At 38.6% G+C, this 13,376-nt stretch overlaps 2 protein-coding genes across 6 annotated transcripts; one reads left to right on the top strand and one right to left on the bottom strand.

Annotated features, from left to right (window-relative positions):
* Positions 1 to 264: 264 nt before the first annotated feature.
* syt15 (synaptotagmin XV) lies at positions 265 to 5,980 on the bottom strand. Its single transcript, XM_027140469.2, has 8 exons — positions 4,472 to 5,980; positions 3,098 to 3,281; positions 2,828 to 2,967; positions 2,403 to 2,698; positions 1,546 to 1,713; positions 1,300 to 1,411; positions 979 to 1,191; positions 265 to 638 (listed from the first exon to the last, which is right to left on the bottom strand). The coding sequence occupies exons 1-8, from the start codon at positions 4,476 to 4,478 to the stop codon at positions 490 to 492; spliced, it is 1,269 nt and encodes a 422-aa protein (XP_026996270.1). The 5' UTR covers positions 4,479 to 5,980; the 3' UTR covers positions 265 to 489.
* Positions 3,292 to 13,283, top strand: LOC113638937. Of its 5 annotated transcripts, none has more exons than XM_047816915.1 (3): positions 6,173 to 7,238; positions 7,493 to 7,556; positions 10,041 to 13,282. In XM_047816915.1, exon 3 carries the CDS (start codon positions 10,051 to 10,053, stop codon positions 11,425 to 11,427), a length of 1,377 nt encoding a protein of 458 aa, XP_047672871.1. In that variant the 5' UTR covers positions 6,173 to 7,238; positions 7,493 to 7,556; positions 10,041 to 10,050; the 3' UTR covers positions 11,428 to 13,282. The 5 variants fall into 5 exon arrangements, with proteins under 5 accessions (XP_047672873.1, XP_047672871.1, XP_026996272.2 ...); XM_027140470.2 differs by lacking the exon at positions 6,173 to 7,238 and adding an exon at positions 7,254 to 7,370; XM_047816917.1 differs by lacking the exons at positions 6,173 to 7,238; positions 7,493 to 7,556 and adding an exon at positions 3,292 to 3,414 and having other exon boundaries at positions 10,041 to 13,283.
* The last annotated feature ends 93 nt before the right edge of the window (positions 13,284 to 13,376 follow it).

Raw genomic sequence — 13,376 nt, 5'->3', positions numbered from 1 at the left:
AATCTGTAGTTTGTATCAGTCTGTTCGCATCAGTCTGTCCTAGAAGCCTTACACTACTTGATTCCATGATCGTGAACTACGTATAAAAGAATCTTCACTGTTTCGTATTCACAAAATGTTTTTCTGAACCTTGTGTTCATTATATAATGCAAATTAGGAAGTGTGACTAAAATCATAATTGCTTTCCTTGATCATAGCATAGCCAGAGGTTACAGGAACTTCACTTTAGTTTCATTAATATGTCCAAAGATTACAGACATAAAATGCAGCTTTTTGTAAATGTTTTATTGTAACCCTTGTGTTTTTGTACACATATTTTAAAATGCATATTTAATTATGTGTTAAGTAAGACATTGCAATGTATGTTTTGCATGTCGTTTCTTCTATAGCTTTATTATTAAAATTCTCTTACCATAAGTGAAATCTTTATGGTTAAATATATAGTAAGTGAAGGTTGTCCTTTCTCCTGATCTGAATTTCAGGTTAAGTTCACATTGGTCTAGAAGTGTTGTTAGCTGCTCCCAGTCCATGCCACTGCTTGACCAGCTCCTGTGATTTACTGATCATCTCATTCCAATGCTCCAGCTCTCTGCCTCGGGCATACATAAATGGTCCAATGACCACAAGTCCAAGGGATACTGTGGAGAGGTTAAAATAAAAAAAAATATATATAAAATAGTTTAAAAAAGGTGCTGCATTTTATGGTAAATAATACATCTACTACTACTACTACTACTACTACTACTACTACTACTAATAATAATAATAATAATAATAATAATAATAATATTTTCATTGTTTGACGTTAATTTAACTGTTAAATAGGACCCAAAGATCTAAAAACGAGCTACAGCAATATGTGTATATTATATATTCAGAATATTTAGAAGAATAACAATGCCACAACCATGCATGGAGATTTGATCAGATCCTAATGATGATCTTGTTTACTATTTTGCTTGTAGTGACATAACTTACTAGGTGTCTTGGTTCTGATGCTTGGCACTTCAGCAGGTTCTTCACGTGCTACATGCTGGACTTCCAGGCTCAGACAAGCTGCATCTAGCTGCACAGGGAGAAGCCTGAATGTCAGCTTCTCATTAAAAGTGGGGTTGGTGCCTCTGGTTAGTGCTGTCCACTTTGTTTTCACTACCTGAGTGTGTATCTGCAGAGAAACCTGGACAGAGACATCTATCCAAACCATTTACCGGTAAAATATTTGTGCAAAGAGGTACATTAATATGATACGATTGCTCTAAATTGAAGTTTTTCTGAATAATTGACATTATTGTATCTCACCAGCATTGCTGGGACATTGGAGTCCTCGGGCTCTAAGCACAACCACAGTGAGGCGCTGTAGAGACTGACTGTAGTTCAAAGACACTTGGATATTGCCATGCTTTGAAAGTGGCTGCATCATAACAAAGAACAGAACAGTATGACAAGAAAAATAACCTTAATCTCCATCATGTAGCAACTCCACTTTTAAATCAGATTAAAAAAAAAAAAGACACATATTAGATGTAAACATTGGCTCTTGTCTACCAGATCGCTCTCGGTCTCAAGGTCTCTCCACAGGACTTTGCCCACTGCCTCACGCAGTTCAGAGTGTTTGAGAGGGAACAGAACATGGCCAACCAGGTGGTGTTTCTTCAGTCTGTCCACGGTGTACAAACTCATGCGTAGAGTGAACTGGTCCACATTATTAGACACCTTAACATACAGTTACAATTAAACAGTTTCAATTTACACATCGGCAATGTTTTGTTAAACATCTGTAAAAGTAAGCCATATATAGTGATATAGTTTTGACTTTCAAATGATTAATAAGATAGTGTTGATTCTTGAGCTAATTAAAATCACACGCCATGGTTTATTAACTGAGAATCGCACACCTTATAATAATTCCCTTCATTAAAATCACTCAGTCAAATCCTGACATTTATTTGAACACCTCAGAGAAAATACATAAAGAGAGATTCCAGTCTGGCCAATCTATTCTCTCCAGCATTTGTAATCAATAGATGATTACAGACATTGTAAAAAGGAAAAAGAATTACAAATTACTTCTAAGTCTAGGATGGAAGTAAATAAAACACGTTGTTCATGCAAGAAGGAATAAGGACTAAGGAAGAATATGTAGTTAATACAGTCGATTTTCTCCCTAATTGCACACGGTTACTCAAAGATTTGTAATCAGTTGCTTACAGTATGTGTTGGACAGAATGTTGAAAAGTTAGAATTGATTTTTAGTATATATAAGATTTAAAAATTTGTATTATGTATTGCAGTGTATTCAAATTACTGTCTATAGTAATTTGCTACAAATGCAGTGAAGATTAGGTCATTAAAAAACCTCTGAAATATTCCTTTAAAGCAGCTCACGACACTGCGTACTGTACCTGAAACACAAAGGTGTCATTGAACTGTGGTTGGCAGCCTTTGCACCGGGCCTTGGCCTGACGATGGTGTCGATCTTCAGATGGCAGGAGCTGTAGATTCACCAGTGTGGCATTGCTTTGGTAGTGGGCAGGCATGTTTGCAGCTTGGAGCAGGGAGACTACCAGCTGCTCTTGTTCCTGCTGATACTGCACAGCAAAACACAGGCGAACGGTGGAGCCACTGGGCTGTGCCCATTCGCTTGGCTCTTCGGGAAGCTGGTACAGATCTGGCCTCAGGCTGCCCAGTGGGAACCAGCCTCCAGTAACATAAAGCCAGAGAAGAAGTGCCAGAGGGAAACGGGAGACAAAGATAAGAATTGAGAGAAACCCTATAATTACATCATTAACATCCTTCTAACTTTATTCTTCACAGCTGAGTGACCTACTGCCTATAGTTAGAGAACCACGCTGACTATGCAGATGTGGAAGCTGTTCCCATTGCTCCTGTTCCTCCTGCCCTTCAGGCGCCGAGGCATGGGATGAACTCTTGAAACTCGGTGGCAGAAAGAAGGAAAGTTCACCCAAACTACGATGCATGAGAGCAGAGTTAAATCTACACTGTGACTTAACACATCTTAAGGACTATTATATTGCTCTTTTAACCTCCCTGAGCAGCTGTTTTCAGGATGGAAAGTACTGTAAGATCAGATACACACCCATAGGTGCTACGTTGTGATGTTTGGAGCACTGGCGTGCATGCAGGAATGACTGGGTTAGTGCTGATGAGTCTGTCCTGCCTCTGGTCCTGCCTTTTTTTCCATAAGAGATATGCTGTCAGGCCAATCAGCACAAGAAAGAGTAGTACGGCGGATAGACCTGTGGCTAGTGCGACCATGTGATCTGATGGCACAAAAAAATTGAAGATTATCGCTATCAGGCAAAATACATCAGCGATCGTTTTATTTCCAGTGGTTCGATCTAATTCAGTTTAGGATTCAGAATCCCTACATTTGGTTCATGCTTGATATTACTGGTAAGTATATGTAATTTACTCTTTTCTCCAATATTATACTTGATAATTGTGGGGCCACTAACAGACGAGCCTTGCTAGACTGGACCTTTATAAGATACTTTTGTTCACATTTCAAGAAAAGAGAATAAACCTTTCCTGGGATTTGTCATGAACAAAAATACCATCCATTTTTGCAAGCTCAAATACTTGAACACAAGTACCAGGCTCATTAATGTCAATCACTTTCCAAATTTACATTGCACTCTAATGTTGGTTGCTTTTAGAAGACAGAATTATCTATTACCTGTAACAGATATCTAGGTGACTGACTTTTTTTGCCACACCACCCATTGGCACTCCCGGACATATGGTGTTAGTATGACACTCATTGATCTTAATAAGTGAATGCCTGATTTTATCCCATCGTGGTTGTTTCTCTAACTACTAATGTGTAAAATATCCCTAATGATGAAAGAAAGCAAAACATGTTGGACCCATTATAAATGTTGTACCCAGTATAGTTAATAAGGAAAAAATGACTTTTGCAAATCAGAATATGTGCTAGTATTTACTTTATTTTTAACATATGTTTTGTACTGTAAGATGTAGGATAGAATAAAAGCTAAACAGTTGTGTTTGTCGTAATCAATGTAAAATATGAGAACGGTTCAGTAAACAGTTTTCTATAATCACCGTCTCAGAGATTATGGTACAATTGAGGCATTTACAAGTTAAATATCACCTTTATTTGCTTCAGTAACCAACATAATTTCTGACAAATGTCTCACAGACGTTCCTACTGTAGCAACGTCTGTAAATATTTAGACAACTCAATAGAGTTGAATAATGTCTAGTTTTAAGTCAGAAAAAATAGTGCCACACATTAAGGTTAATAGTTATGGTTCACAGACTCTGTCCTGTGGTATCTGTCATATTTACTTATTTATCAGCCAATTCCATATTCCAGGTTGTTCTTATACCTTTTTGATTGTGAGCCCAATTTTCCTATTCTTATCCTAGCGTTTTTTTTTGTAAGCTGGATCAATATATATAAGCAAAAGAATAAATATTTACTTACCAGCCATGGATAGTCAAAGCCACCACCAACTTCCAGTTTGTTTTTATCCCTGTGTGTGTGATTAAGATCATTGTCCCTTACCGCTGCTACTTTCCTACATTTCTTCAGTAGCTCTCTTGTTTCTGAGCCTGGCGACAAACCTAATCACCCCAGTGTTCCTGCTCTATTTTGGTTAATCAACACACACATTCGGAGGCTACACAACACTCCAGGCATGTGTCAAAGTAAAACTGCCATTTTCTGTACAACCTATAAGATAAAACCTGTGGTCAGGTTATGAACACTCTAATCTAATCTTCTATTCCTAATTTTATTCCAGATTAGTGGCATCTGCTGTGTTCTCACCTGAACTGTTTTATCTGTCGTGTGTTTCATGAAGAATGAAGAAAGGCTTCTATGCAAAGCTGGTCATAAAGAAATTTTGATCATTAATGCCACATATTTTTAAAATAATGGTTTAGGACATTAGCAACGCTTGCACAAACTTTCTATTGCAATCTCTTCGGAATTGAAACATGTCAGGGTTTACATGTCATCTTTATAGTTTTGATACTTACTCATTTGCATATTATAAAATATGTCAAATCTGGCATGTTTATACATTGACTATTGCATCATCGTGCCTCGGTGACAGCATTATCCTGGTACGGGTTTATTTACTAGGAGCAGATTTAAATGTTATTTCTTCTTTAACATCTTTTTTAAGTTAGTCTGTTACATTCACAGAAGGTTAATGATCAACTCTGGGATACAGGAAACACTAGTAGGACACTTTTTAAGATTTTAATCAGTCAGTTTTTCCCACACTATGTTGTATAGAAAATAGGTGAGTAACAAATTTGTATATTTAAACTGTTTAACACCGATGTTACTTTGTTAACTGTTACTATGCACAACCCACCTCTTCCCTCACTGACCAAATTTTACTTGAGCGATTGACCAGTCTGTTTCTCACCACAGCAGTGACAGTACTATTGTAGTGTGTGTCTCACTTGTTGTCATTAGACACAACAGTGTTGCTGGGGTTTATAACCACCTCACTATCACTGCTGGGTTGAAAACTCAGCCCTATGCTCAGAATCTGACACTGCTGTTGGCTATTAATATGCATTGTCGATGGAAAGTGGAGCTACGGTCTGTAACTGTATACCTACAAGGTGGATTAATGTGGAAGGTTTGCACAAACTGTAGTTCTTAAAAGTAATCCATAATACTCTTTCACAAACACAACACACCTGTCAGCAGTGGTCCTACAGTATGGGGGTCTCACATGGATTTCATTCAGAGGTACTGACTGATTGACAGATTTCCTTTAGTATATTTTGGATGTCCTCGTTTTACTTTACTTAGAAAAATGGGAAATGCCCATACCATACATTCAAAGCAACCATGAGATAACATTCATTCATTCATTCATTCATTTTCTACCACTTATCCGAACTACTCGGGTCACGGGGAGCCTGTGCCTATCTCAGGCATCATCGGGCATCAAGGCAGGATACACCCTGGACGGAGTGCCAACCCATCACAGGGCACACACACACTCTCATTCACTCACACACACACACACACACACACACACACACACACACACACACACACACACACACACACACACACACACTATGGACAATTTTCCAGAGATGCTAATCAACCTACCATGCATGTCTTTGGACCGGGGGAGGAAACCGGAGTACCCGGAGGAAACCCCCGAGGCACGGGGAGAACATGCAAACTCCACACACCATCAAGGCAGAGGCGGGAATTGAACCCCCAACCCTGAAGGTGTGAGGCAAACATGCTAACCACTAAGCCACCGTGCACCGTATATATATTAACAAAGCCAATGGCAACTATGAAAAATAGACAAAATAGACTATTTATATACATTTATAGACTATAGACTAAAGTATTTATATACAAAAATATTAATTTTAGACTGATGACTGAAATGAAAATATCTTAAACATATATATACATGTCTAAAAAGCAATTTTTTTTTACTTTATGCTATTCATCTTTACTGGGCACATGAGGACACTTGCATTGTGGCATTAATGATGTAGAGCATAATGTTTTTGTGACAGTCACCATTCTATTTTCAAAACCTGTTTTCAAAGGTGCTGTTTTCATTGTTCCCACGGCAACCTTAAAAATGTCATGATGAAAATTCATTGGGCTCCCATTGAGCATGGCTGTTTCTATAGCAACGAGAAGAGAGATGGATGAGTAAGAGACAGTGATTGTGCATGTGTGTGCATGGTATGTGAGAAAGTGACTAAGAAAAAGCAAAAATAACGAAAGGAGTAAAAGGTGAAAAAAAAACGTGAAGTAGGTTGTAGCATGTGAACAAGAGATTGCGATACTACTGTAATTAGTGGTCTGTGTTTCTTCCTAATGGTTTTATTATGGATAGAAGGAAAGACAATGAGTTAAAAGACTGGCATGCCTGATATGCTTTGACATTCGAAACGTACTGTATTCCTGTGACACTCCACTGTCTCCAGTCTGACCTCCCACCCCCATCCTCACCCTGAACAACGCCCTCTCATCACCTCCTCAAGCCCTCCCTCCACTGAGGATTTGTCTCTCACTGGCAGAGCCTGTGGTTTGTAATCAGATGACAGTAGGCGATAATCCAACACTACACTCACTTGTGCTAGGTTTTGTGTACTTCTTCAAGAGCACGCAGGAAGAGACGAGAAACGAAGGAGGAGGGGAAAGAGGGACTAATGTGAAAGCTTTCCAGACGTTTGGAATGTGGGAGGTGTGTATATGTGAAGTGTGCGTGTGTGTGTGTGTGTGTACAGTATGTGTGTTAGACAAGAAAGTAGATGTGGACTTACCTGTGCAAAGGTTTCTGTACCAGCTGAAATACAGACTGGAGGGTGACATGACAGTAAGTAAAGCGAGTGTATGCAAAGAGAAAAAAAGGAGTAATGATGAAGAAAGGATAGCTTGGGGGTTTTTTTGTGTGTGTGTTCCGTAAGTCTGATGGGTGTGTTTTGTCTGGGTTTTCAGGCTGTGACTAAGAGGACAGGATGATGGTTTAGGGGTCAGTCAGAGGATGTGTTTTATGATGCAGGTATGTGATGAGTTTATATAAAACATCTAACATGGTATTTTTAGATCTAGTCTGAAGGACAACTGTTAGATCTTTCCATAACGGTATTGCATGGATAAAGTATGTCAGCGTGTGTATTACTGGAGTTCCAGTCATGTTGCTAGCATTTATGTTTACAAAATAATCACTTGACTCCACATATCAAAGTTGAGTCATCTCCTGTCTAAGTCATCTCCTATCATATTAAACAGCAGCAAAGATTGTTTATGAATACACACATACCGAGTTAAGGAAAGTCATGTGTCCGGACGTCATTCAGAAATTCATTTTGTGATGTACCTTAAAGTTCTGCCAATAAACCTTTCACACATGAAAATCGTAAGAATTCCCCCTTATATAGAAGCCTTATATTTACAATTAATTTGAAATGCTTTTATTACCTGCATTGTAGCATATTCAATATCTTATAAATTGTATGTAATTAAGTTTACCAGCAAGTATCTGATTTCATAATATTACTACATAATGGTTAATAATCTATATATTTGTTTATAGAATGATGCAGACAGTAATGTTGAAATGCAGTACTGTATAAACACAGATCTGGTATTTGTCCTTGTAGTATTTTTTGCCCATTATAAAGAATTATATAAATTACATCTTGCACTAACTATAATCAACTTTGTCTTTCATATAAATATAAATAAAATATAGAATATTACATGCAGGACATTACAGGCTTTTAGTGATAGTTCATTCATTCATTCATTTTCTACCGCTTATCCGAACTACCTCAGGCGTCATCGGGCATCGAAGCAGGATACACCCTGGACGGAGTGCCAACCCATCACAGGGCACACACACACACACACACACACACACACTCTCATTCACTCACACACTCACACACTACGGACAATTTTCCAGAGATGCCAATCAACCTACCATGCATGTCTTTGGACCGGGGGAGGAAACCGGAGTACCCGGAGGAAACCCCCGAGGCACGGGGAGAACATGTAAACTCCACACACACCATCAAGGCAGAGGCGGGAATCGAACCCCCAACCCTGGAGGTGTGAGGCAAACATGCTAACCACTAAGCCACCGTGCCCCCTTAGTGATAGTTGTTAATGTGAATTCTAATTTAATTTCGATCTATGGTACTTCTTTGGGAATCGGCATTTAGATGGGATTTCACTTATAGTGCTTCATGAATGTACACTGGGAACACTTCGTTGCATTGAGAACATTTCAAGAAGGGAAAAGTGTTTTTGTTATAATACATTATACCTTACGTTACAGATATAATACCAGACTATGTGTCAGTGCATTATAGCATTAAGATGTTTTAATGCACAGTTATTTATGAACATATATTTCATCTGCTGGAGAGATTACAGCTCATAGTCTGCCTGTAATAAGTGACTCTATATAGTAAATTCTTATCTGATCTTCTCATTCTGTTGTTGCTGCAAACCCCACCAGGAAAATGAGAATGAATGAACGAATGAATGAACATGCTATACACCCTGTAACTTGTATCGATGATTATGGCATTATATGATTTAACCTTGAACACTGGATTCAAAAGAATGTTACCATATACAAAGAGTTTAATATCTCACTGGTGACATGACCACTGAAACGACATATTTCTCATGTTTAATTAGCATCTTTTACAGATTATTTTGATATATAATATCAAAACGTGTCCATAAAAGACTGCGAATGGGATGACGGCTTAGACTGAATCCCTGTCACTGTGGTTTTAAAGATGTATTACACTCTAACTAACAATTGCTCATAATACAGACACATATGTGTGTGTGTGTGTGTGTGTGTGTGTGTGTGTGTGTGTGTGTGTGTGTGTGTGTGTGTGTGTGTGTGTGTGTGTGTGTGTGTGTGTGTGTGTGTGTGTGTGTGTGTGTGTGTGTGTGTGTGTGTGTGTGTGTGTGTGTGTGTGTGTGCACGTTCACAGTTGCCATCAAATGATTGAACTATGATATAAACTTTGAATAAAATAAACTTTGGATGGGTTAAATGCAGAGAACAAATTCTGAGTATGGGTCACCATACTTAGCCGTACGTCACATCATTATCGTCACTCGTCATTAAACACCTAGGAATATCTGAATGTGTATAAAAAGTGTAGATAGAATGTGTTCTTTGTTTGGCAAGAATTGCTTTCTCTTTTACCTCCTTAATTTTCAACTCCTTCAGTCTGAAGTGTCTGTCCAGTCTGTCCTGATCGACTCTGTCTGTCACTGTCACTCAGCAGCAGAGTGTGTCTACCTGTTTTATTTTGATTTACTTGATTTATTGTTATGGTTATGTTAAAAACAAAAAGGACAGTTTCTCACACACCTGATTGAACAAATGTTCTTTTACATGTACAGTATGTATGTTTGTATGTGTGTTATGTGTTCAGTTGTGACCTATATTTAATCTGGAATAAAATTGCATTGCTGTAAGTTACATGTAAACATATCTGTGTTTCCAATATAGGTTTTTCAAAATGACACAGGAAAAACACTCTGAACCTGGACTCTACCTCCCTAGCAACCATCTTGGTTTTGCCCGATCAGAGATGGAGCTTGATCATGAGCACCCAATTATCTCCTTATCTAAGAGTTTCTCAGACATGGCCAGTGGTCATACTCAGCGAGTCGATCTAGCCAGGTACCGGCAACATCTCCGCAAATCTGTCAGCAATGCGGGCTACCCTCAGAGACCAGTCGTTAGGGGAAGATCTGTCACAGGCATGCCTTCATCTTTGGAGCTTGAGAAATGTAGCATAGCTATAGGTGGTGTTGATACCAGACCAGAGACTGTTTTCTGTTGTGGGCAAGCTACACAGCCCTGGAACATCAGTGAGGACTCACAGCAGGCATACGCTGCCGAAAGGTGTGCGCCATGTTCCCCTTCCATGAACAGGATAGGCTGTCTAGAGGGTAGGGAGTCATGTTGCCAATGTTATGAAGAGGAAAACTTGAAAGCCAGTAACAAAGTGGTTTATGGGAGGTTGTCTCCTGCTCTAGGCACCAGGCTCCATATTAGGAATACACACAGCCCTGCACATCAAGGGATGGGTGATGAACATTGTACACAGAGTCCTTTTAAAGGTGAGAGGCAGCATTTACCAGCATGCAGGTCTGTATGTGTTAATAATGCACTGAATGCTGGTCCCTTCAAAAAAACTTGTCATGTTGTGCCCTGTCATGGACATTTATTACCTTTACCAGCCTGTACAGGAAGTCCTTGTTTACCCGAAAGGTCACTACTCCATTCACCTTGGCATGGTTTTCCACCCCTGGTGTCATCTGTCAGTGAGACGAGACTAAACAGTCAGGCTGCAGGTCACTGCTATGGACCTGAAACACATGGGACGAACATTTCTACCTTCAGACAACAACAAAATAGACAGTCTGGGATTGTCCATCGGACAGTAAGAGATGCCTGCAACATGACATCTCAAAAGAACTTTAGAGAAGTTGGTGTGCAAACCATGTCTACAGATTCCCTTATTTCTCCTCTCTCTAATGCTTTCCCTGAGATCAGTATAACAACTCATCCATGTTCAAACACAAGTCCAGATGGAGATGATGTGGAGACCAGGATCTCAGTAAAGGAGGTGGAATGGGATGCAGAGGGAATGACATGGGAGGTCTATGGGGCAGCTGTAGACCCAGAGGAGCTTGGCCTGGCCATCCAGCGTCATCTAGAGCTTCAGATCAAAGAAACAGCAGCTGCTGCTGCTGCTGAGAAGAAAACATCTGCAGAGAATACTTGTCCCTCAATGCAACAAAACAACCGACAAAGAAAGAATGAAAATATGGTACGATTATTGTGTGGTCCAGCATGCTTTTCTCAGTCCACTGCTGTCGAAGACTGAGGACATAAATGAAATTGTAAGCTTATGAGCATGTAAACTGCCTTCTTTACCTCTAAATTACTTTTTTGAATTAATATTCCAGACGACATCTAAGTACAGGGTATGTGTCTGTTCATCCCTTAAAGTCCCAGCTTATTAATCATTTATAACTCTTGAAGCAGAGAACTAATAAATTCTCTGAGGAAATTCGAAGATTCTGGAGGTTTACACTCAGGAACAACTGAACGGCAATACTTAAAACTATCGTACACGTGTATATTGTACCTGAGTAAAATCTGACCGTGGTAAATCTGGTATCTGGAGAAAATGGGTAACATGATAGGGCAATTGGCTGTAAACAATCAAAATACTCTTTCAAATTTATAATTACAAGTCTGCAATCAAAAGCTTACTGTAAAGTACAGATCATAATGAATTGGTTACATTTAGTATTTGTGCTTTGACAGAACAAATGAGATTCTGATATCTATTATGCTTTACTTTCTCACTGCTAGCAGGTATTGATTAAATCATGTACATGCTTTATTTTATTTCAAACGTAACATACGATTTTAACGGCGAGATGGTGGTGCTGTTTTATTTACTTAATTTATTGAATACTGTTCAGAAACATAAAAACAGACATTATTAAGTTTTTCGGAATAACGAAGACATTATAGGGTACATTAATTACTTACAAACCATAAATCACAAAAAAACAACAAAAAAACAAAAACGAATGGAAACCATGTCTACTGATTTGCCAGTTTCTCTTCACGATGTGTTTCCTTATTAATAATTCATGCTTCGTAGGAAGTTACTCAAAATTTTTTTTTTAAATTTGGAAAATTCAACTGGACAGAGGTGATAGTCAGTATTGTTCTAAAACTTTAGACATATCTGACACTATTAAGGAATTATCACCTGCCTTCAGGGTCATAGTTTTATGATGCGATCTTCTTACTGTGTATTTTATTGTCACTATCTATATTCAAGGGAAGAGTAAACTGAAGCATTCATAGCAGAATCAATTATGGTTCTTCAAATTTGTGTGGTGAAAAAGCTATAACAATGTGTGTGTGTGTGTGTGTGTGTGTGTGTGTGTGTGTGTGTGTGTGTGTGTGTGTGTGTGTGTGTGTGTATTTTGCCAATTCTGGTCAAATCTCAGAATGTATTCACAGCTTTATTCTTTTGCCAAAGCAAGTCATACCTTTCTTTAGACCACAGCATTGTGATTCACTGTCAATAGATAAACAATATAATAATCTAAACGGTCTAATAAAAATGATCTTAATACATGTTACTTAATGGAAGTGTGAACAACTGCTTTTGTCTGCATAAGTGCAAAAATAAATTGTTTGGAAAAAATAAACCTTCTTTTATTCAGACTGCATTAAATACATGGTGATGCGACACGGAATACAAAAAGCAGGTGTTGTTGTCTTTATGTGTAAGAGCATCTAAGTTTCTGGACGAATCATTTAGAGAGCAGATGAGGATCCTGTTAAACCTGGTGAATATTGTTCTGGTAAAATGCTCTGGACAATTCTATTGTCCTTCGGTTGACATTTTGTGCGTTTGGATGATCAGGCACATTCTCCGGTTTTGACAGTACTGGAGCACCTCATCTCACTGTGTTTGTGATGTTATTGTTGTATCATGTTACATCATTCAGAGAAAACACAACAAGTCGACCGGGGTGTCGACGTTAGCTAACGCTCCATCTAAAGACTATCACTATTCTGTAATATCATTAATCTCAGAATCTGACAGTGTTTAAACATAGTTTATAACAACTTCATATTTGACATGACAGGATTGTAATAGAAAAATGTTGTGAATAACAAAAATGAACATTGAACATTCTTTACCAACACACACACACACACACACACACACACACACACACACACACACACACACACACACCTGAAATTAGGAACAGCAAAGATAACAAAGGGGGACTGAAC

This window comes from Tachysurus fulvidraco, chromosome 8, assembly GCF_022655615.1.
Source record: "Tachysurus fulvidraco isolate hzauxx_2018 chromosome 8, HZAU_PFXX_2.0, whole genome shotgun sequence".
Taxonomy (NCBI): Eukaryota; Metazoa; Chordata; class Actinopteri; order Siluriformes; family Bagridae; genus Tachysurus; species Tachysurus fulvidraco.
This window is presented reverse-complemented; position numbering and strand designations above follow the sequence as displayed.

Bases quoted from the DNA above. Each gene is read 5' to 3' on its own strand.
- syt15 (XM_027140469.2), bottom strand. The intron at 2,699-2,827 runs GTAGGTCACTCA...ATGTTACTGGAG, and splicing joins TGGTTCTCTAACTATAGGCA to GCTGGTTCCCACTGGGCAGC. The intron at 1,192-1,299 runs GTGAGATACAAT...TGGTTTGGATAG, and splicing joins CCAATGTCCCAGCAATGCTG to ATGTCTCTGTCCAGGTTTCT.
- LOC113638937 (XM_047816917.1), top strand. From the start codon at position 10,051: ATGACACAGGAAAAACACTCTGAACCTGGACTCTACCTCCCTAGCAAC.